This window comes from Bactrocera dorsalis, chromosome 1 (assembly GCF_023373825.1).
Source record: "Bactrocera dorsalis isolate Fly_Bdor chromosome 1, ASM2337382v1, whole genome shotgun sequence".
Classification (NCBI taxonomy): domain Eukaryota; kingdom Metazoa; phylum Arthropoda; class Insecta; order Diptera; family Tephritidae; genus Bactrocera; species Bactrocera dorsalis.
The window spans coordinates 1,864,633-1,890,586 of NC_064303.1; the positions used below are offsets into that span (position 1 = coordinate 1,864,633).

General features: G+C 36.4%; 1 protein-coding gene across 2 annotated transcripts in view; it reads left to right on the top strand.

The window, feature by feature from the left end:
* The window catches only part of LOC105232452 (neuronal acetylcholine receptor subunit alpha-7), a 208,731-nt gene that overhangs the window by 153,392 nt on the left and 29,385 nt on the right, over positions 1–25,954 (top strand). For both annotated transcript variants that reach the window (XM_011214134.4, XM_029552836.2), the window contains exons 6-9: positions 2,009–2,299; positions 2,762–2,837; positions 13,069–13,263; positions 23,431–23,517. In XM_011214134.4, the coding sequence (XP_011212436.3) occupies positions 2,009–2,299; positions 2,762–2,837; positions 13,069–13,263; positions 23,431–23,517 (649 nt within the window). The remainder of the gene's footprint in view (positions 1–2,008; positions 2,300–2,761; positions 2,838–13,068; positions 13,264–23,430; positions 23,518–25,954) is intronic.

Sequence of the window (25,954 nt, forward strand, 5' to 3'; positions counted from 1 at the left end):
TAAGAAAGTTTTTGAGAAAATAGTAGATAGCTTATGAAAGTTTCTTTATTTTGAATTCCTGGTATCTGTACTAAAATCTTACATGACTCAGTAATTAATCTAAATGCAGGGGCATGTTTTTTGACAGCCTTTTTAAAGACTTCTAAGGTCGTCTTTGAACCTTAAAAATACCAGAAATCTGCAAACGCTGTTTAACTGTAGAATTCACGTCGTTTTGCAATAGCTGACGTTTAAAAAGTGGAGCAAGCATTTGCTGATATTTACCTTTCTGATAGGTAGGTGCAGCCCTGTTATATTTCGGGTTCAATTGGCACTAGCTGTGCCATTTTCATGCACTAGTCGTAAACCTTTTTGTTATTGCTATCACGCTTCATCTTCTCGTTCAAACTATTTTGTGGTTTCGATGAAGCTACTAATGTCCGATATGCTTTTTGCAGACATCCATTCAAGGTTTGATGCTTCATGGATTCCAAGTGTTGTGGGTCGGATTTGCGATAGGGCTGAGCATTCATAGAGAAAGTGGACAATTGTTTCCTTATTCCCTACTAGTTCGCAGCCTCGGCAGGTGTTCCTGTGGCCAGATCAAGTCTAGGTGGAGCTTGTCTTCTAATGATCTGTTTTGTAGTTAGGAACTATGCTGGAATTGCTCATGGGCGACGATAAGGCCAGCAGAGCTGCTTGGCTACCGTGCATATTGTTGCTTTTTGTATCCTCTCGAAGTTATAGAGCTTCGCAGGCCTTTTTTATCCCGAGTACTTCCGCATCGAATTTTTGCAAAGCCCAAAGAATGATCTATTAAATTGGCATCTGGTGATTGTGATGGCCAATCAAAAGTAACAATAAGGTTTTCTCGTTTCCACTGAGTACAAAGTTTGCTTCTATGTGAAACATTATCTTCTTGTAGTATTCAATCATAATTATTTTTTCCGTAAAGCCTCTCAGCTAACTTCAGTAAACCCTCTTTATATAATTTTATCCTGCTAACGGCATTCAAGTTTTCTGTGAAACACCGCGAAACTTCAAATCCATGAGCAGCATCAATTAAGATTTCTTTGAAAACATGTCTGTCTGTAAAAATTAAATTTCTTAAGAGGCTACACCAGTGTAACCCATAAAAAATTTGACAATTTTCGTGAAGTTTTTTAAAAGAAAGTACTCTGTCGGATTTTCTTTGGACATAATAAGGTATATTCTCGCTTATGTTTTAGATTTTTTTTTACAAAAATATTGAAAAATACCGGAGTTATGTGTTGTCTTCGGAGGTGCCAAAAAAAGTTCCCCAACTGCCGACATGATTCCGGCCGAAGCTGAAATAAAATAAAAAACCAACAAGATTATTAAAGTTGAAGGTACAACGACGTACAATTTTTGAAAACTATCAAAAATTAACAAAATGGCATAGTTCAGAATAAAATATCATTTTTTAGGTAAAAAATTGTCGTTTTTTAAAGTCAAATTGACGATTTTCAACCAATCAAAAAGATCGTAGGTCATAGTATTGTATATATTCAAGAATAGTCAGTTTCAATTTGAATATAAGTATATGTACATATACCCTTGAAATTTAAAAGCAATTGATACGGTGTATGTGTTTTTTAATTTCTACAAATTCTTACAAATTTAGCTGCAGATTAGGCGTTAAGAAGGCTCTTGTTTTTTATTCATAGCAATATATGAGTTAGTTATAAATGCAAAAGTAACTCCTGAAATACATAAAAAAGCTAATTTTATTAGCCACGACTATCTGTTGTAATACTCTTTTCAATTGTACTTAAAAACTTTCCCTGAGGCTATACTATATATGTATATTGTAAGTAAAGATTTTAACTTTATGTTATTTTAAAACCACCTTTATTGAAAACTTTTTTTCTTTAATTCTTATTACATCATTAATTATTTAATTCACAATTCATTTGTCCCAGTTCATTCACTTTACAGTTATCCACCATCATTCATGCATAATAATTATTTTTCATGCTTTTACTTGTTATCCCCCCCGCGCGCACAGGAGTGGAATGACATGAATCTCCGTTGGAATACATCCGATTATGGCGGCGTTAAAGATTTACGCATCCCGCCGCATCGGATATGGAAACCGGATGTGCTGATGTACAACAGCGCTGACGAGGGTTTCGATGGCACATATCAAACGAATGTGGTGGTGCGCAATAACGGTTCGTGCTTGTATGTGCCGCCGGGCATATTCAAGTCCACATGCAAAATCGACATCACGTGGTTTCCGTTCGATGATCAGCGCTGCGAAATGAAATTCGGCAGTTGGACATACGATGGATTTCAGGTTTGAATCAGTTGTCACACAATTAAACACACTAGCTCACACACACATACTTACAAGCATACAACACATACACATTAACACGTTTAACGGTAACCATATGGCATTATGTAGCAGCGAATTATAATGATAAATGAAGTGTGCAATCCGATTGGAGCATACACCGATGGCGCTCGAAGGCGAATTGGTATTATGCGACCACAAGCACACACACACACATATAGCTGTACCTACAGCGCGGTAAGACCATGCAGTGATGTGGAAGAATTCAACGCGGTGAAAATGTGGCCAATTAAAAAAGTTGCAGAGCTGATGGACGATGCCGACGCTTATTTTCAGCGATTATCCACCTTAACTATAAAAGAGTTTGCTGCTTTATTGTTGTTTTTTTGTTTTCTATGAGTTTTCATTTAAGTTACTCCGTTTGAAACGTATATTTATTAATCATGCTCCGCACTTTCACAGCTGGACTTGCAATTACAAGATGAAACTGGCGGTGATATCAGCAGTTACGTGCTCAACGGCGAGTGGGAACTATTGGGTGAGTAGCGTCGATGTGCTAGAAAATTCGTGTAGTTGTTGTTGTCATTGTGTTTGTGTGTAACTAGGTGACGCAAGTACAATAAATGTTGCTGCCATGTTGGCTCCAAGCGTACCACATCCATATATGTATGTGTATTCCATATGTGTACACACGCACACACGCTCTCTAACAGAATACAGCTGAAGCTTAACTAGCTTTAAAGCTATTAAAATCATACTAAAATAAAAATTCAATAAGAAATTCATTAAATAAAATGCTTCAAGCTTTGTGCTTTCCTAAACTAAAAAAATAAAAGTGCTTACCTTTTAAACTACCTACTAACAACAACAATCACATTATTGCTCATAAGCCGACTTTATGCGCATACATGCTATCCTCTACCACTCTAAGCTCAAATCTATATTCACAGTTACTTTCAAAAGCTACACTTCCTTACTACATTTACTATATCTCTACTATATGTCGCCACAACTCTGTAACTCATAACTCATGTGACAAAATTTGCAAATTATTGATTTAAGACTGATCTTGCCACACAAATCGTGAGGTCCACATTTCTATACAAATAGCAGCAGTAGGTTAAATGTGCCTTAAAAGTAGGAAATTTTCTTCTTTAACCTATTGCCATGCAGATTTAGTGTATTTTTATACATTTCAATGAATCGGCGCCATTTTTGGACTCGAAGCTACTTTCCAAGGATTTCCCTTTTTTCTAGAAGTAATAAATTCAACTACAAATAATTTTTTGATTACCGCTCGACACTAAACAGAAGAGAAAACAAAAATTAAATCGAAAATGTAACCACAAAAAATGCTAAAAATCCCACACAATAGCATTTATATGAAGCTTAAACAAATAATTCGCCGTGGCGTATGAGCAACCTGAGTTCAAAAACTCTAAGCTGGCAGCAACTGCAACTCATTAGTTTCAATTTTCTGCCTTAAAGTTATTTATAAAAACTTAACTAATACAACGAAAAAAAACAAGAATAATAATTTTTGTTTTTTTTTTTGAAAAATTTTAACAAAAGAACTAATTCCTTTGCCCGCAGTCTACTTATCCAGCAAGTAAAATCAGTCCAACTATCTCTTTGAATTGTGTACACTCCCTTTAAGTAGCAGTAAAGCCGCTTGCAAAATTTATTTATAGCAACATTTTTCAATTGCTTTTTTTGGCCAAAATATTTCTTAGCCTTTACTGCTACCAAATTGCGGCAATTCACCAGTAAATATATATTTTCAAAAAATAAATATAAAAACTCACATAAGCCAATGTTAAATTTAGTGCCAGCTGGCCGCTTGTCGAGGTACAGCAAGTAGTTCTATATACAAGTAACCTTACCAAACCACCACAGCTCACGCTTTATGCAGCCGGTGGCAGCTGCAAACCTAAGCCGGCAAAAATCGCTGCCGCCGCCATTCAAAGGAATTTATGGAGCATTGGGTTTGCAGATTTTATTGGCATTTACGTAATTTAACGGTGAATGCATGCACGCTTTTTGCCACTTAAATTGAATTTATGATACTGTGGTAAGTTGCTGGAATTTTTACAAAAAGCTGACTAAATATGCGAAAGGCTAGAAAAGTAGAATGGGTAAAGATAGTAATATGAATACTTCGTCAACTAAAAACAATACCAATAAAACTTTCTGCAGCTACAAAATTGCTACCAAAAGCCGTGTCGATTCATTGAATGTGTAAAGAATACAGTTATCCCGACTCTTAGACTCTTAGCGAACATAATATAATAGCCCCAAAAACAAACTCAATGCAGCAATACCAAATACCAAAGTCGTTTGTAGACACAACAATCAAAATCAATACCCCACAACAGCCAAGTCATTACATTTCTCGCCCAAAAAAACTTCATTCCCAAACTGTTTCATCGAATTCATCCAAACTGTCAGCTCACTACGCTCAAAAGCAAATTGTTCTTCACTTTGAACTGTAGTTAAATGAAAAATAATATACAAAACTCACCCACTTTACCCACTCACCAATAAAAAAAATTAAAAAAAGAAAACAAAAAAATACTTCAAAGGGCGCTTTAACTATTCAAGTCCGAAATAGCCGCGTAAATGTTTCGCCTTTGTAAAATTTTGATTTTGGCAATAAATGAATGTATTGCAACGAAAATAGGCTGATGTGTATTCTATGTCAATGAAATGTATACGAAATCTGGCAACACAGCAATAGAAATTTCAGAAATTTGCACTTTTCAATTTGGCAAAGAATACGCATTCGCGCATTTTCCATTTTCAAAAAACTAAAAACTAAACTAAACATAATTAAATTCGAGGTAAGCTTTTCCTAAACACCAATTCATCACATTTCTATCTAATACTCATTACTGTAAATACAATCAAATAGCTACTAGACCATTGTGTATGCGAGTTTGTAGCATGCGCGCCTATGAAAGTGAGATAATGAGTCTGAAAGACAATTTTTTTTACATTTAATAGAGAAAAATATATATGTAGATATGATATAAACGAAATTTTACAGCTTTGAAATGTTTTGCAAATAATATCACTCATGTATATTCCAGATAACACCACATACATATATTCTAGATTATATACAGCAAATATTATTATCAGTTAAAATGATCTTAACTAAATTTCATTTATAGAAAAGTTGTAAAATGAAAGTTGGAAACTGCACAGTTTTATCTGAATACTAGTGTCTCTACATAGCATTTGCATGAAATTTTGCTATGGTTTTAAAAAATAATTTTAATTTGTATAATATTTGTATATTAATTGTAATAAGAATTTCTTTCTTTTTAAAATAAATATATTATTATTGTTGTGTATGCCGTCCCCTAAAATGCAAAATAACGTAAAATCACTTTTCAAAAGCTTACAAGCGAAGGAAAAACTACAAAAGAAACAAAATTTGAGATTTGGTTATAAAGTGGTTAAAAAATGGTTATATATTGGTTATATATTGCTTATATCTGAGTGCGGAAGCTGAAAAGTTTAGGCTACATATATGTATATAATATAATATAGTGAATCATAAGCAATAAAAATATTGAAAATAATTATTTTGTCTACTCCGAGTGATTTTCAAATGCTTTCTAATTTTTATTTCGAAACTCCTTCATCTGTGTTTTTATAACCGATGCAGTCAATGTGTTAAGAACTAACATTGTGAGCATATACCACTCTAGACCCATAGTTGTCAGTTTTTATGTCGTAAACAAATCATCGTGGTGGAAATACTTTTCGTCTTCGGCGATTGGATTTCCTGATTTCTTGAAAGACAACTGGCAAACAAATGGTTGTTTACCACTCATAATTTATTCTTTTCAGTTTTCTGCTTCTGCGGGTATTTTTTGTATAACTTCAAATAATTTCGGATAACTTAACAAGATCTATAGTGGATTGAAACAACGTGCACATTACTCAAGCCGTTTTCATGCACCTTAAAGCTAAGCTATAATCGCGTAAGCAGTGTTTACGCCAGTAAAGAAGAAGAAGAAGAAGTTTGACCAATAATTAACCAAAATATATAGAATATATGTATATACTAAACATAAACGCCTATTTTGGTAACTGGTTCGATAGCAATCCTTCAAGAAAATCATAAAGCTTTTACCATTTCCTGTTACTTTGTCTGAATTTAACCATTTTCCATAAAAACAAAAATATATAAAATGTCCTTGACATATTTACTTTGTTATCAAAAAAAAGTTGTATATCAAACGAATTTTTGTAGGAAATATGTAATACACAATTTAAGGCATTTTTTTAAAATATATTTTCAAAAAGAATTTCAAATATGTGCAATACCGTTACGCAGCACAAATGCATTTTACTAATTTCTCCCCAGCCTACGAGATTCGAGCGAATATTTTCAAGAACAAAGTGAATCAAACAGTTGCAATTGCATTATGCTTTGCACATAACTGCAAACATTGCAAAAGAAAAGTTTGGATTTTAGTTGAAAACAAACGTTTTTTAAACAAAGCAAAACTACCTTGAATAATTTGCAACGAAATGGATATGTACATTGGTGCAACTGTGTTGTTATGTATAAGCCTTTGTAGACACATGCAGAAACAACACTTTCTGGTTGAACGAGCCTAATGTGCAGCTTGCTTTGCAACGGAAAAGGCGACGGCAGTCATGTGAGCCGAAAATTGCTTGAAACTGAATTTCAACTATCAATAATGCGCAGCTGCGCAGGCTGCCGTGTAGGCATTAATTTGCATAGAAAACTTTGCCCAGGAACAAATAAAGTTTTTACTTTTAATACAATATTTATTTGTTTGCATGTTTGAGGAGTGTGGAACGAGTTCGGATTTGGCCATTTGCCTTGACATACATATTAGGATATTAAAAACACAAACTCAATTCAGCAAAGAAAATAAAAAGTGCATATGTTTGAGGCATATACGCAAATACATACATATAAAAAAAGTGTATGAGATGTTACCTCACAGGTTGGTTACGTATACGCAAAGGCGCACAGTGCACTAGTAGAGCGCAGAAAGTAAAGAAAGTTGAGGGATTTGCAAGAGCAGCTTTATTGTGACATTATTGCTTTAAAATTGCATATCAAAACATAATTTTACTCAAGAAACTTATTTCCATCCCGTATACTAGCTTTCCTCTGATTTTTTCTGCTATTTCAATAAATTATTTTACAATACATACTAAAGCAAAATGGAAGAATAACAAACAGAAGTTTTCTTTGTAAAAAAAGCTATTAATAAAGCCACAAGTGTGCTATAAACTTAGTACTAAATTCGTTAATAGTTTCCAAAGCTACCACCTCTTCTTCTAAAAGAAAAAATTTCCTTAAATATGGGACAACTGTTGCGGGGTAAGGCTTAAACGTGCTTATACTTTTACAAACTCAAACTCGTTTTTCATGCTTTATAAAATTGTCAAGCGTTATCTGCGTGGCCACCACTAGATATTATTTCACGTTGATGCATCCTTTATTTAATAGCGCTCTTTTGCTTAAGTGACAGTTAGTGGACCAACTCAAGTACTCCGTTTTCAAGTTTATAAACTGAACTTAGCGTTCAATCCACCCGTTCGTTCGCCCGATGTGTGCGTGCATTGTGAAGCAGACCTTGTGCCATTTGCTATCAGTAAGAAAGGAGGCAGCGGCTTAGAGCGCCACCGCTGCCGCCTAATACACAGATTGCTGTGCACACATACGGCGCCTGTTAGTATGCAACAATAAACTATTTCGCAAAAATAAACACCAGCATTTACAGCAAAAGTGAGGGGCGTGCACACACACACAAACTTGCGAACCCGCACCACTTTTAAATGCACGGCAGCCAAACATGAGCACTGGCGGAGCACAACTGACGGCTGGCGGGCGGCAACACCAGCTGGCTGAAAGTTTTGCGCAAAATAAAACACAAAAAATAAAAGCAAAAAACTGAAAGTTGGAAAAAACAACAACAATAAAATAAACAACTCTGCTAAAATACCACTAAAGTCTTCGGTTGGCTTGCAAACAGCGCAACACACACACACGTTAAGAGGGGCGTGCGTAGGTGCATAGGCAAAGCGCTGCTTGGCGGCGAGGGTACGTTGTGGCAGGTACACCGAAGTGAGCCTGGCTTCAATGTAAAGTCTGCGTGCAACAAATAGAAAAACACAGCGGTAACAAAAATAACAGCAATAACAAAAATAACAGCAATAACAAAAACAATAAGGACAACCACTATAGCCAACAGCCAACAGCACTCTAGCTCGGCAGGGCAATCACTTTACGTAACTTCTTGTTTATTTTCGTGCGCGACTGCACTGCAAACCGATCATTTGGCGCACGCTGCCCTCCCCCCGATACTGCGCGCCGTCATGTGTCCTACCACACAGCACACCGTGCGCTCTTCAGGCAATTCGGCCATAACTAATGCTACTTCATTGCTTCGCAGTCGAGCGCACCAGCTAGCGAGTGTTCGCTGGTATTTTATTTATTTAGTGGAGATATTTCTCATTTTTCCCTGCATTTTGTTTTCCAGTTTTCATTTTTTGCATTTGCAAAATATGGCCCGTTTCTCCTGTGCCGCAGCGAGCACGCGCCAACGGGTAGAATTTTATTGTAAAATTTTTCGCAAATCCAACAGCTTTTGTGGTGAATTCTTTACAAGTTTATGCAAATGACAATTTTCGTTATTTTTCACACACACACACACATACACCTACAGCGCGCCGCTTCACCCGCTTGCGGTACGTTGGCCGCCGCTCGTGAACAATGGTGCTGTGGCAGCGCAGCTCCAAGACTCGCCTTAGTGTGTATGTCTGTGTGAGCCACTTAAACTTTAGCGGACCACAGCGCTGAGCAAGCAACCACACAACAACAACAACAATGTCAAGTCTTAGAAGCCAGCCAGCATAAAGTTGTCATTGTAAGTGCGCTCTCCGTATTTCTTCAGCGCTGTGTGTGCTTTCTTTTATTGTGTGCCTTTGTTGTTGGCCAGCGCAATGGCTTAGCTTCGCTCACATTTGACATCGCGTAACCGCTTTGTTCTATGGAAATAAATTAATGGCCGCCTGTTTATGCTTTAGCGTATCAACGAAAATAAATTGACTTGTCTTTGCAAAGAATTTCTCAGTGAACTGTGCCGTATTGGCGGGGGAAGGCGGAGGGTAACAGAACTTTATGATATACTACAGCAATATTAGTTTTGCAAGTAAACAGCCAATAGTAAGTATAGTGTACGAACAAAATATATGTATTTATATATATATTATATATATGGAGATACATACCTCTTCACATTGTGCGTGACCCAGTTTTGGCTGTTTTGAAATATTTTAGTTTGCAGTTATGAATGGACGCACGCAAAATATGCTAAGCATTGGAATTCATCTCTGTCATGAAATTGTGTTTCAGAAAGTGGAGTATAAGTGCACATATATTTTATACAAAATCTACAGTAATCCAAAAAGGGTCCAATTGGATCATGTTTTAGCTAGCGTTTAGCCAGCGTTTCAGAGTATATGAATATGCTACAATACTTCTAAGTTGAATCTCAGATCTGAAGAATACGAAGATGATATCCATATGGAAATGAAGCCTACTAAAAAGATTAAGTTTTTTGTTTATCAAAAATGGCAAGCCCAAAATTATCTATATTTGGATAAAAAAATTCAACGTTCTGAATGTCATACCAGGTTGTCCAATAGGTTTTGTCGTTTGATATGAAAAACGCAATTTTATGATTCAAAATACACTTTTTTATTGAGTATAATCTCGCTGAACATTAATACATTTGCTCCAACGATTCTCCAATCTGCGGATCCCATCCCTGAAGTGGTAATCCGGAAGGTCTGCAAAATATGCTTCAACAGCCTTTATGACCTCTCCGTTTGTAGAAAACGCTTGCCACGCATAAATTGTTTGAGTTCACACGCACAAAATACACTTTATCCTTTTTAAAACGCTCCAAATGTTGCTGAGAAAGTCGCACTTGAACTTGTGTTTCTTCCATTGTTGTGCTATTTCGTACATAGCTTTCTAAAACCCAAAATTTCACTTAAAATATGGCTCACACTGCCTAATGAGATGTGTAGAGCCTCTACTAAACCTCTCTAAGTCAATGGACGTTCTTCCAAAAGCATATCCATATTTTGGCTATGATTTCTGGTGTTGATGCGGTTTTTGGACGTCTTAAATTCATCAAAAAATGCGATGCAAGCCAGTAAAACCGCTCGCTAATCGGAATGAATGCCCACCTCTCAGAATGACTCTGAACTTTGGAATAGTGTATATACCGTTATCTTGATGGCTCCGCTTGAAACACGCTACAGTGTGCTGATGGGCTGAAAGTAGAGTTGATGAAAAGCTTCCAACAGAAATCTCCACTCACTACTTTCCTTCTAAACTTCGATCCGTGAAAAAGCTCAATGAACCTGTTTTGACCCGCCAAAAAAACCCTCGAAGATGTGTGAGCAGAGCGGGAAGAAGCACGTAAAAGGTGGCTCTTTAAGTACCACGCTTCAACTACTTACCTGTGTAGTTTTTCTAGCGCCCTCCACCAGATACGCTTATCAATCTGGTGGCATTGATCCAGAACATCATTTCCAGGGAGAAATATCATAGCTTAGAAAAGTAATACAATCGTAGATCTTATTAAAGTATTTTTGCTTAAGAAAAATAAACACCACAGATTATTTAGGGTATTTCTGCATTTGCAATGACTTCTCTTCTGCTTAAGGAGAGTTTTATCTCAGTTTTATAAATCAATACAACGCCAATAAAGGGGAACTGCATCAGTCAAACTTATTTCGCATGCAAATTCCTTGGCAAAGCAACACAAAAGTTTCGCTGCAAGAATTGTTGCATGCAATGGCTCAATGCGACAAAACAGAAAGGGAAGCTCGAAGCAAAAATTGTCGAAAGCAAAGTTGAAACAAAGAAGTTGTTATAAAACAAAATTAAAGAAAATGAAGAATAATAAACTTTGGCAAACACAAATCAATCAGATCGGGCTGATAATCAGCTTGCGAATAAGAAAACTAATAAAAAGCCAATAAAACCTGAAAACCTGAAAACCTGAAAACCCTCACATACTTGCATGCAACCATTGCCTGAATTTTTTGCATTTGCATTAAAAGATTTGCTGAATTGTGGGCGTTACAGCTGAACTTTGCCAGCTATTAAGCTAAAAGGTCTACATTTCGACAGCGATTTGCACAGTTTTGGCTCCCGAACAAAAAACCAGGAAATATTATTCCATTTACTATTTCAACGACCCACATCAATCACCTGCATTTGAACACATACACCCACTTACCTAGCAACTGCAACGCTGCCATGCCCGAAATAAATGGTCAGGCGCAGCAATTACTCTTTCTCCGCAATTTGTGTGCAGCAGCTCTTAATCCCGACGGCAATAAATGAATGCCCGCCAGCTGCATGCGCTGCAAAATAGAAATTAATTTGACCAGCCGAAGCTGCCCATACAAACAAACTCGTACCGGGGAGTTGTAAGCAAAGTGTAAAGCAAACAATGGTATTAGCGCACAAAAGTATGCTTTGTTTTGTGCTTTTGCTCGAAAGCAAGCAATAAATATTGCGCTCACAGAACATTTTGAAATACATTCATTAAATTTGGAAAAAATAATTAGCGCCATGCTGCAAAGCTATTCGATTTAAATAGGCAGAGCTGTAGTAAAGTGAGGTTATGCTATTTGAGTGAAGCTGGAACCTAAACGTTAAATGAAACTAGGTACTTTTTTTAGCAAATATAAAGTAATGTTACAGATTATGTCAAATGGAATTAATATTTTTTATATATTTTATTGAGATTATTTGCAAAACATTTCAAATTAAATTCGTTATTAAACTAGTTTTCGCTTGAATTGATTGCTCAACTTTTCCATTTTATTGTGTAAATAATTTAAGTTAAAAATCCATAGTAAATCGTGTGAATGTCTGTGCGCTTTTGCCATGTAATTTAGGCTTTTAAATTCTAAACAAAGTGACATATTAAGAATTTATGAATTTCATTTCATTTCCAACTAAAATATTTACATGCTAGATTATGCACACATTGCTTAACAAACCCACAAAACACCACACAAGCATTCGAGCATTTCCTTCAGCAAATAGCATAATAAACACACACATACACATACAATATATTAGCAACCATATTTTATGTAATTTCCTACAAGTAGTTTATAATCTTACAGAAAATTTTTTTATTATCACCAAAACAGAATTTATTGACCAGTCATGCATGCTTTAAACAACCACAAATCACTACTCATAAGACCATTATTGGCCACTCAATAGAATTACACTAACACAACTATGCTTTACACTACAGCCACTCACACATACGCACAATCGTTCGCATTCACACACACCCATTCACTTCGCTTTTGCCTTACTTCGCCTAATTCTATTTCACTTACGCATTCATTACTGTTTCATTGACTGCTTTTCACCCAAACGATTTTCGAATTTTCGTACTAAAGTTAACTGTACATAAATTTCATAAATTTCATGCTAAACTCTTTCACCAGTGCTTACGTTTGTGTTAGTCGCTCTAATAGTTAAGCTGCTTAAATTTTATTCATCTTCTTTCTCCCTGCTTTTCATAAAGAGTTCACGCTTTACTTCTATTATATATGTAAATAACTGTGTTTATATATCATCATCGTTTAGTGAAATGGTGTACTTTCTATTGTGTTCTTTCGTATTGTTTTTCCTGCTAATTTGTCTTCCATTTCGCCCATCGCAGGTGTTCCTGGCAAGCGTAACGAGATCTACTACAACTGCTGTCCCGAACCGTATATCGACATCACCTTCGCGATCATCATTCGTCGTCGCACGTTGTACTATTTTTTTAATTTGATCATACCGTGCGTGCTGATCGCATCGATGGCGCTACTGGGCTTCACGCTGCCACCAGATTCGGGAGAAAAACTATCGCTGGGTAAGTTAGATGAAACGTGCGTGTAAGTAACTTAATTTAATAAAGCTAAAATGCGATTATATTGAAAGTCTGTCGTATATGAGACCTTTGAGTTACTTCAGAGAAAAAGGTTGGCCAAATTAAAATGCTTTAAGTGTGGTTAAACGCAATAAATATTTTATAAGTTTTGAGACAACGAGAAGATGCGACGATAGTACACAACAAAATGTCTGTCAAAGAAGTGAGATAAAATGACAAATCTGCACAAAAGTGAGATACTTGATCCACTTTTTTAGAACAATTGATCAGCTATATGGTAAGAAAAGAGCGTAGGCAAAATTTCAGACAAATATCTTCAAAATATATTTGCATATATAGAGATAGACCGATGGGCTGAGCAGGACAGATGGACAGCTGAACATAACTAAATTAACCCAGCTCCCCATGTCCATCATTTATACATACTACATATACTCTATAAGGTCTACGACGTTTACTTCTGTGTACTGTAACCTTCGCGAAAAACTTAAAATACTTCGAATAGTCTCTAATAATACCGAGAAGTTTCTTCGCAAACTGTTCTTTTGTAGACTAACTTGCTTTGGCAAATACTTTTATATACTTCATTCCTGTGTACTTCAGAAATTCTGTGAACTAAGATGACTGCGAGCTTGGGTTTTCTGTGAGCCTCGCATACTTTGATTTCCTTCCAAAAAACGTGTTTTACTAGGGCATCAAACCTGACCGTCGCTTATTTGCTCACATACCATTTAATAAGGCATGGAAGGGAAGAACTCGCTAAAGCATATTGACGGTGTGCTGTTTTGGTTATGCTTCAAGGCTTCCGGGCAAAGCTGGTGGGGGAGTATATTGTCAGGGACTATCAGTTAAGCTTTAGGCTTCCTGATCACTGCAGAGCCTTCCAAGTGAAAGTGGCTGTCATAAAAGGATTGGTAGATCTACCACTCCGGCGTGCAACCTCCTTCACCATCCTGATGGACTCCTATCTACTCCGATAGTAGAACAGCGATATTAGCCTAGAGCTCGCTGACTGTGCGTTCTAGTTCAATAAAGCTCTAACATCGAGCTATTTTATGGTTAGATTGGTATGGACGCCTGGTCACAACGATTTTGCAGAAAACTGCAAGTCTTGCTAATGCTCAATAAAAACTGAATAGGAACTGGTGGTGTTCTGTTGGCTGCTTCTGCGTTACTACTGGATTGGTGGGCCTCAGACCAGCTCAGCAAACTTTGGTCAACTAGTAGCAGCTGTGCAGTCACAAAGTGGTTCTGGTCCAGAGTAAATTGAAGTAAGTCTACTGAACTCAGGTTGCTCTCAGCAAAGTCCTATTTGTATGTTTGTGGGAATCTTATTTGGATTCTATCGTGATTCATGTAGTAAGATAGAACATTTTACCAGATATGTAAAATGCATCAACTTTTTGGAAGAAGATGAGTCAGAATAATGTCAACACTTCCGTTCCAAATGGCCCACCTTTATCAGATAAAGGTAAAAACACTTTTGATCTCATACTTTTAGACATTCAGGTGAAATTGCGGGAATATAAATAAAGCAGCTAAGCAAATTTATGATAGATTCAGGCACTTTGCCACAGCTGAGTTCCTGATCTCTCCATATCGCAGGAGTATAACACTTAGACACTTATACTGCTCTTATCCCTCGGCCACATGAAGATATCAGCCATCTAACCAAACCCAAACCTAGAATATGTAATTTGATGTCAGGCAGAGATCTCCTTTTCGAACCAATTTAAGGTGTTCAAGCTTTAAAAGAAACTTCAACATAAACAAAATTTCTTCTCAGTAATACAATTTTCAGCGTAACTTAGCAAATTAAAAGCGCTTGATTTTTTCCTTACATACAGCAAATGTAAGGAAAACGCATACATACAGGAAATGAGCTCACCCTTAAAGTACAATTGCACTGCAGTGGAATTGAAAATTTATTAAAATATGTAAATATATATACACACACACTTATTAGTAAGGTATATATATATACATGTGTATATGCGGCCTATAAATAGCGCACTTGCATTTGCAGCCTACTTATAGGCGTAGGGACCTTAATGAATTACGATTAACTAACTAATCCTTGAAAATTTTGAATGCAGCCACTTGCCTTAATTTTATGTTTTATTTTTTTATATTTTCTTACTTTATTTTTACAAGAACTCTTGCTCAACGCATTGCCTTTGCGCATATGGCTGCGGCACGGAGTTAAGTGGCACATGGAAAGTTCAGCTGCATTGTGTTGCAAATGCTAAATGCTCATTATGCACTCGAATTCAATGCAAAAGCGTTTTGAGGCAAACCAATGTTGTTTGCCTGCTTCATTGCGCTCATCAATGCAACAATGCGTACAAAGCGCAGAAAGAAATGAAGCCTACAAGTGAGCGCCAAGCAGGCACTTCAATTACAGTGCTTTCGATGCTGAGCAGAAATCACGAAATAAAAAGTATTTTTAGCAAATATTTTTTCCTTTTTGTTGTTGAAATAATTTTATGCTGCAATATTTGTTTATATGTGTGTATGTGTAGGCAGTTGCATATACTTAGGCGCTGCAACGTAGGAGTTCGCAGTGGTTGAAATCATTTGCCGAAGTAAAGTGGAATGCTGCCGCAATTATGCGTTTACAGTTGTGCGGAATTTCCGCTAAAGTGCAGTTTATTATTTCTTCAACCCGAACGCTTAACCGTCGAAAACTATGCTACAACGCCACTTGAGAAGTCATGTAAAACTGAAGTACATACTCATGTGCTGGTATGCATACACACATATACATATATAATCTTACTTTGGCTGCGTCGTGGCAACATTGCGCTGCTTGCAACCGCAAATACAACTGCTGCTATATTTCCCTGCCTATATGTTGGCGTGACTACATATATAAAAAGCATATACATATGTATACATATATGTGTGTATTAGTGTTTGGCTAGCATTGGTATTTTAGCGAGCTTCAAACTTAAATTAAACTACATTAATTTCAATTTACTCGGGTGCAGCAGAAACACAAATACTTGGGAAACAACATGCCTTTGCTGCTCAAAAAACACCGGCACCCAGCTCAAATAGTTTAAGGAAGTACACTAAGCCTTGGCCAAATAGCAGCAGGTACACTGAAAGGAGTTCGTGAAAGTCTATTATATAAATATTTATTAGAGGGGAAAAAATAAGATGATTAACTTTCGTATTCGAGTTTTGAATTTTTATCAAAATAATACAACCATGTTTCGGCTGCCACGCATAACTTGGTCAGTTGAATTGGAATATGAGTGTACTCTGCCCTATTAACCAGAAAGGAAGATTCCCAGTTTGTGCTTTTCACAATACCTCAAGTCATAGAGAAGGACCTTGGCAAACAGATCGATACCCATTACTTTATTTCAATACCGCTTTCGACAGCACTGACATGAGGTGCGTGATCGACGCCATGTCTAAATTTGGTATCCCTACGAAATTCACAGGGTTATGAACAATGCTGTAAGACCCTCAGCTTCGTCAAATTCATGAAGGACATTTCCGAACCGCTCCACACCAGACTGTCAGCGCAGCCTTTTCAAAAAAGAGGTCGGTTTTGTGGTGGACGGATCAAGACAAAGGACTCACGTCACTGGTGCTATACATTTGTAAAAGTTAAGAACTTCCTATATCTCATAGGCAGCATAAATTTTACCATAAATCTTAGCCTGGAATCAAGCGCAGAATAACTCTTGCAACAGGTGACAGAAAAATAGACGATGACAAACTAAGATTAGAGACTTAGAGGCATTCGTGAGAACTGTTTTCAGCAAAATTGTCTCCCTGTGAGTTCTACGGTGACATGGATATACATAGTAAGGTGCATAAAACCCCAATGAATGCCATGTCTTCGGCATGGATGATGATGTTACAGTGAAAAGTTCCCTCGATTCGAGACTTATGGGGAAACATTGGAAACAAGAGAGCCCACGCTTCCAATAAAAGATCCAAGTGCATAGCGACAACTGTTTAGTGTACAACTGGTGTGACCTCGCAAATGATAGAAGCAACAGGCGAAGTTTTGTATTCTCGGTCGACATTTCCATTGCCGAAGAAGTGTTCAACCATAAACACAATACTGTCTCTACAAAGTTTTAATCTCTAGGATTTTGCTTTGGAATACTAAGCCCAGCTTCCCTCAAAGCTATTAAGATAAAGTGGGGGTTTTCAAATAAATCCAAAGAATGTATAGCTGAAAATGCGCTATCGAGCTCCTCAGTCTTCTTCTTGATTGAGTTAATATCTTCGTTTCGTTGGCACAAAGAGTTTTATATAAGAAGACAGGTCAACATTTATTTTGTGAAATGATCTTCTAAATAGCGCTTTTGTCCCCAGATGCTCAAAACTCCATTGTTCGAATTACAAATATTTTACAGTGCATTGCGCTGCCAGCAGTCGCTAAGTCTCAGCTAAGCACTTGGCTACGGAATGTTGCTTAACACAAACGTTTTTCAGTTCCCTTTCCTTCGTTCCCACGAAAAATACATTTTCAACTCGCCGCAACGTCTTCCGTGAGTGCAACATTAACCAAGTAAACTATTTGCGAAAGAGAAACTTCTAAATACCGCGCAGTACTTTAGCTTACACATATCTAAGAACTCAGAAACACACACACATATACATCCACATTTTTACACACACATACATACATATGTTCATACTTAAACGACTCGAGCATCTGCTTGTTGCTGGCAGTTTTGAAGTTGGTGGAGTTATATTTTGCTAAAACCTTGTCATAGTGCTTTAGTAAATTAGCATACAGGGTGACAGCGCTAAATTTGAGGTTATAAATTTTAAAGTTTTTCAAATTTTCTTAACAGAAAATTCAGAAAATTGTAATATTCCAACAGTTTCTGGCAGCATAGCGAAGCATTTCAATGCTTACATTCTTTAGAGCTTTTCCTGCACACACCCTTTATCCACATGTTTATTGTTGTTGTACGAAGTTTACAGTTTACAGGCACTTGCACATTCCCAGCTGCTACTCATCTGCATATTTGCTTAAAATTCCAGAAGCACCGTTAGTTTTGTTTCAACAAAATATCAAAGTTATTCACAGAAAGCATTTGCCAACTCCTCGACGGCTTCATGCTCTTCATCTGCACATATGCAAAGAATGATGAAGTAACCACTTGAAAATGATAAAATAACTAGCAAACGAAGTTTATGACGATAACGACCTGACTAAGTAGGAAAGACAGTGTTGAAGTCGTGCTTCAGCTGTGCGCATTTACTTTACACTTCCGAAGAAGAGATTACCGAACCAACCACCATGCCAGCCATTAAGTGGTAGGCCAACAAATGCAGTGGCACTTAGGGAGTTACGACTTCGAGGCCTACATATGGAGTTGCATATGTAAAAAGATATTTTAGTAATTACTACTTTGCTTCTAAACACCGTTAGAATTTTATTAGAGAATGTTAGAATGATTTGAGGGAAGGTTAAAGAAAGTATGTAGTTTCTAGTCTTTTCGCACAGCCGAATAAGTTTGGTAAATTTAGATTATAATTAAGAAACCAGTTTTGCCTTTCTCACAGGCGGCTACTCTATACGATCTGCTGTTTCACTTGCTTGTGTGCTTCAATCTGGGTTTTTTAAGATTAAAATTCATCAGGTGATTGCAATTTTATCAATGTACAGAATCAAATGTATAGCCTGGACAAAAACCCGCAGAGTTAAAGACAGGCAAATTTACAGTGTACACAACAACCTAGATTTCTCGATTTCAGTTTCAACTCGATTAAGAATTAATTTAGCAAAATAATATTTTGTATGATAAATTCATTTAAATTAGCGCTTTAATCCAGCAAATCCCGATTAATTGGTCGATTAACTCGTGTGAGAAAAGGATGAGACTCGTAGAGAAATATCCAGTTTAATAAAGGATGCCAACATTGCAAGGAACTTACCTGATGTCCGTAATTATGTGTATAATCTTACTTGTAGGTTAGTGTCATAAAACTGCTCAGTTAAACCTTATATGGAGCTTCATAGATCGTAACTGAATACTCGCAGCACTACACTTCCAGATAATTATTGCAATATATGCGCTTTTTGACGACATGTAGAGAAGCATGGAACAATAGGTGGTTATTCTCTTGAACTGAAATGAAAATAGGACTCTTCTTAGGTATTATAAATTATTGAAAAATTATATTTTGGAAACAATAAAATTTTCTCTCTTTGTGAATTTTTAATAAATTTCATTCATATGCTTCCATTTGCCATTCAAAACCATTTAATATCTAAACTGTCAAAAATTATTAAATGCCACAAAAATATCTAAGCATCAGACCTAAAGCGACAATGCGTGTGTAATACTCTAAACTTTACTAAATTCTCTAAATTTTAATTCAAAAAGTCACTCGTTTGAATAAAGCAAAGCAGAGTACTGCCTTTCTAATGTTGCATGACTGTCTTGAGACTTCGGCAGACTGATATGACAGATTTCCTGTAGCTACCAAGCAACGGTGCAATAATTTGTTGCTTGCAATGCAAATACACTCCTTTATGCTCCTGCTTATAAGTTATTCACATCGTCATCCGGTGTGAAGGCTGTCAGACACCTATTGGAATAGACATTAAGGAGTGACATTTATGATTTAAACATTAATACTATTGTGATATTTAGTGATTGCCGGTTCTGATCTGTTTCGAACATATTTATGCAAATGTTAAGTGATGCGAGAAATGCTCAATTAATTCTCGCTACTTCTCCGACGCGCTCTTTGTTCCCCACATCCCTTCATCTGTGCACTTGACGCAGTTGACAAATTTAGGGAGACAACACCTCCGAAGGAGTTCTTGTCGCGACTCAACGGTGACAGAAACTAATTTAGTCGTGGGAGATCAGCAGGTGAACCCTCATGCCGGTGAAATTAGTACGAGTCTTGATATATACCCATAACAATAAGATTGCCTTCTGGAGTGCTCCCACAATCTCCAACAGACACGTCTTCAAAAGCTATATGTAGCGCAAATGCAACGAATAGCAGTGATAAAATGGTCAATTTTGCACAGTTTGGTTTTGTGCAGTTTTAAGGTGATTCGATATTTCGCTACTTCCTCCTGCACTATAATCCAATCGGGGTGCAATCCTTCCTCACCAGCTCAGCACCGGCTATGGCCGAATTTCGGTTTCTATTTAGACATCAGAGCTGAATGTAAGCATGAAAACGCTCAGCTTAACAGAAATTTTCAAAGCGGTATGCCTTCTCCCAATATACAGTTGAAGTGGAATCTGCACACATCTGCATTAAAAACACTAAACAGTTGGAATTCCTGAAACTCCATGCCTTTCCAACATATGTCCATCGAAATTTACTCAATGATTTTTAGAGTTGTTCCAAAGAAACGAAGAGAACGAGCTTATATTTGCTCCAACTAAAATGCAGTGTACAGACACCAAAATCCTCTTCCGCTTACAAAAACACGAATGTATACGACTGCTGTGCCGTGAGTGAAGCGAACACTGTTGGCTTTAATTAGAAAGCCAACAATGTGCAATTAGAGCAACACACACAGGCATAATGAGCGACGAGCATGCCAACAGCCACTGTATGGTGCACGGTAACGAAATTTAGCGGAAGTTAAGAAACAACAACAATGTGCCGGCCAAATTATACAACATAAATTCCGTTGCCGTGGTGCAACAACAACATGGAATAACAATAGCTTAATGTGGCGGCGGAAGACAGCAGACAAAGGACGAGCGAAGAGCGAGAGAACACTTCCGTTGCGCACGTTTGCAGCAAAAGTAAAAGCACAAGCAACTTAACGAAGGTAGCCGCGACACATTAGTATACAATGCAGGTCAGGCCGAATTAAAAAGTTTAATTTGCTAAAATTAGAAAGCAAAAGAAACAAATATATGAGGGAAAAGGAATTGCTGACATTGCTGCTAAAAAATGTCGAACGGCACAGAGGAACTTTTGCCAAAACACCAAAAACCCGAATTGAATTGTATACATTGGATTTGTGCAGAATGTAGATCAACACCGAGAGGACTTTGTGTTGGCTTTCCTGTGAGTTGGCCGCACTTGTCAATGCTGATTCTTGCTCTTTGGGCGAATTTTACTTTTCCCAATTTGACACAAATGCCGAAGTGAAATAAAATAACGAAGGAAACACAACGGAACGAAAATGACTGAAAAGCAAAGTTGAATTGAAGACAAAATGTCCCAAGGGCCAGTTAAAACAAATGCTCTGCCACAGCCTTTGACCGAGTATGATTGAATTAAAATGTGCCACACACACACACACACAAGCGCTCTGACACATACACATACACGCTGTCGTACGCCTACACCGAGCCGAGGAAGTGAACTGTGAAAAGTATGGCACTTGCCAATGTATGTGTGTATGTAAATACAGTGCAAGTTGTGTGTGTGTGCGAAAGGGACGGCAATTCAGCTGGCTGATTGCAAGCACAGGTGTGTAGGCGAATTTGGCTAAGGCTCGCTTGTGCGGTTGCTGGTTATCAGCAAAAGTGTATTAGTGGTGGTTGGTGTGCAAATATTGACACTCATTTAAAATTACAACACTCCGAGGACGAATGATGAATTGCCCGCATGCACTGTGCTTGTAGTTGTGTGGGCAAGGGATATCTAAGCATTGTTTCAATGTGTGTGTTATATGTTGGTGTAACCGGTATATTTTAAACACACACATACATACATACATGTTTAATGCAAGAAATGATAAAGACATTCGCATTTAACTAATGGCCAACACGGTGACTTAGAAAGGTCGGTGTGTGTGCTATATCACACATATACATATATGATGATATGTATATGTGTTGGTATAGCTGCCGCTGTGTGCTTTGCTGACCACAAATGTTTAAATGAAGTGTAAATATCTTATGCCACAACCACACCATCGCACCGTTGGCAAATATATGCCGACACAAGCCTTGGGAGCAAACCACTTTTGCTGGAGCCATTGTCAAGTGCTTGAAATGTAAATACAAGAAAAGTTAAACAGTGAATTAAACTTGGCAAATGTATGCTTTAGCGTTTCTAGGAAAATTAGGACGGGTTTGTGTTAGTGTAGGCTGAAGTTCAGCCTAATTGGAAGGCTGGAAAATATATAAAATTAACAAAAACTCCTTTCGGATTTTTATACTCTCGCAACAAAGTTTCTAAGGAGAGTATTATAGTTTTGTTCACATAACGGTTGTTTGTAAGTCCTAAAACTAAAAGAGTTTTACGGAAAAAATGGCAGAAGGCTTTTTTTAAAAATTGAAAATGGGCGTGGCGTCGCCCACTTATGGACTAAAAACCATATCTCAGAAACTACTACACCGATTGAAATGGGCGTGGCGTCGCCCACTTATGGACCAAAAACCATATCTGAGGAACTACTCGACCGATTTCAATGAAATTCGGTATATAATATTTTCTTAACACCTTGATGACACGTACGAAATATGGGTGAAATCGGTTCACAACCACGCCTTCTTCCAATATAACGCTATTTTGAATTCCATCTGATGCCTTCTCTGTATAATATATACATTAGGAACCAATGATGATAGCGGAATAAAACTTTACACAAATACGGTATTTGAACTGAGGTATCCCTTGTGAAAAAATTGTCGTGATCGGACTATAACTTTTCAAGGTCCTTTATATCGAACACGAAGAACTCAGTGCCTAACCTAACCTAACCTAATTTTTCACCGAAAATATCTGTAAATCTCTCAGAACTTAATTCTAATTAATTTTACAGCAAAATAAAAAAAATATGTAAATGACGGATAATGAAATCTCGATTATCACTTTTTTTCAATAATTGTTTCAACTATTTTATTATTATTATTTCTTTTAATATTTTTCAAAGCTTTTACAAATTTGTTTTTGCACCAAAACTTTAATTTTTGTATTAATTGTTTTAACTATTTATTCCTAGTATTTATGTGTATTTCTTTTTTTAATTTTTATTTTATTTAATTTTTCCAAGTTTTTTAAATTTTGTTTAACCTTGTTATATTCAAAATTTCTTAATTAAACTTCTATTTTTTTGTACTAAAGACTTTTTTAATTTTTTTCCTGTAATTTTTTTTTTTGGTACAAATTTTATCAGCTGTTTAATTACAAATTATCCATTTATTAATTTGTTTTATTAAAATTTACTTTCAGGTGTTACTATTCTGCTCTCGCTCACAGTCTTCCTCAACATGGTGGCTGAAACAATGCCCGCCACATCCGATGCCGTGCCACTGTTAGGTAAGCGACAATTATATTCCAATATAGATGTGCGTTCTAAGTGTTCCTCTGTGTTGATTTATTGTCATATAAATGTTAACAAATATATAACCATTTTTATTTTGAAAAACGTACCTAAATCTAACAGTTGAAACTAATCTAAACTGAATAAATTACTACACGAGCATACTTAGTACATGAAGCACATTAAAAGACACCTAAAAACATGTACTACATATAGTTTTTTAGCTGCAAAATATTTTCACAAAACTTAAACAAATAAATGATAACATTTTCATTAAAAAAATTCATAAATTTTCATTTAAAAATTTTTATAAATTTTCTTTAAAAAAAAATCATAAACTTTCATAAAAAATTGTCAACATTAACCTCACAAATATGGTTCACATGCGATAACAGCGTCACTTGAGCGTAAAATTCATACTCATGCGTAAACCACACATACAAATACACTCATATACAACAACATTTGTTATCTCGTTCACTGTCGTTCTCGATGTAGTTTTGTTGTTGTATCATTTTCGTGTTTGCTGTGTTAACCAGTTGAGCCGCGCGCAGCTTTCTGCGTCCAGCCTCTAATATAACCATATATTGATGCCTTATCAAGCATTTCAACAAAAAAAAAACAGTTATATATACCTATATATGTATATTTAAAACCAATATCGATGATTTTATAATATTAAAACTTTGACACGTTAAAAAGTAAAAGCCGAAGGCAATAAAAAAACAACAAGCGACAGCTTTGACACATTTTTACTTTGCATGGCCGTTCCAAGCTTAGTGCGCATAGGAGAACAAAAACCGAACTTTTTCTATGCGAGCCACACTGAGCTTGCCTCGCGCCATGCAAAGCAGCTGTTAAACTAAATAATTTAATGGAATTCAGCATAATAAGTTGCAATTATATGCGCTTTTTGTTTAAACTCATAGCAGTTAATTAATATGCACCAACATTTATGAAAACGAAAATCAAATTCAAACAAAGGAAAAAGTAGGAAAACTTTATAGCAAAATTAATTCATGCAGTTTAATTAATTTCAACTCACAACTTTATAATAGCAAAATAATCTGGCCACAAAATTATAACTATTTACACTTATCAGTTCTCAATAATTTCACTTTGATTACAAAATTTACGAAACTATTTGAAAATAACAAAAAATTCCCATTTTTCTCTTGCATCCGTTTTTTGCTTTGAACTATCCGATTCAATTTCGTCGCAGAACTGCACATTTTGAATTCTTTGCACGTTTTTTATAAATATTTCCATTTGAATATACTATCAATGTGTATTTTTAAACTTTAATATCAATTTAAAATATATATACTTACATACTTATAACCTTAAAATATGTTTAAAATTTAAATTCAATATAGAAATAGGCTGAAAAAATATTGCACAATACTACTTGCATTGGCTCTGATATTGCTGGCACTTAAGTTCGGCAAACGACGACAATAAATAGAGAAAACATCGGTTATCAAATTAAATGGGGAACAAATGAGCTAAAGATCTACTTCAAAAAAAAAAAAGATAATAGTAGAGATTATTAGCTCAGTAATGATCTCAGCGATTTTTGAAAGCTTGATGATCCCGCTTCGTTTAAGAAATGACCTTTTATGTAGAAAATAGCCATTTTACAGGGACACATTTTGAGAAAATTGCAGTCGCAATCAGAGCAACCCCTGATCTTTCAAGGTTCTAAATTCAGTAACAGGAATGGAATATCAACTTTATTCCAAGAACCATTGATGCTTTAGCAAGCTTGATATTCGTGGCTATCATGTGCTAGTTGACGCAAGGGCCGCCAAATTAGTTGGAAATGGCAACCTTTAACTCAAATAAAACTGAGATGGTTTTATTTACCAGAAAATACAATATTACAAAAACAACCTGAGAACATAATGAAGTATTAAGAGCCACATAGATCGGAAGCTTATATAGAAGCCTGATATCGAGGAAAAAGCAAAGAAGGCACTTATTGTTATGTACAAACCAATGTCATTTTGCATGTAAGTGTTCGGCTGTACTAGAGAACCTGGATTTCTAAATGAATATACGTCTGAAAACTCAGAACTTCTCGCACGCCTTTTTGTCGCTGAACCAAACAATGGCGTCTTTTTCTCTGTCCACATACCTGCGATAGAGTTCTGAGCAGGCAAAAGCCGTCAGTGGCGAGAGCAGTGAGCTTCCTTACGAATCAGCCAAAGCTTAGGGAAAGGTTAGTGAAGGGATATAATGTCAAGAACTTTCTATCAACTTCAGTTTCAGACTCCCTGACTAGTTAAAAGTTTTTGAAACCCAGGTTGCTGCCATAAAGGTAGCAGTTTTACTGCTCCAAAGTGCAGCCTCCTTCAGAGGAGTGACTGCCCTGATAGCAGAGCGGTGATACTAACTTAGAATCAGTGCATAATGTAGAATCCTACCTGATGC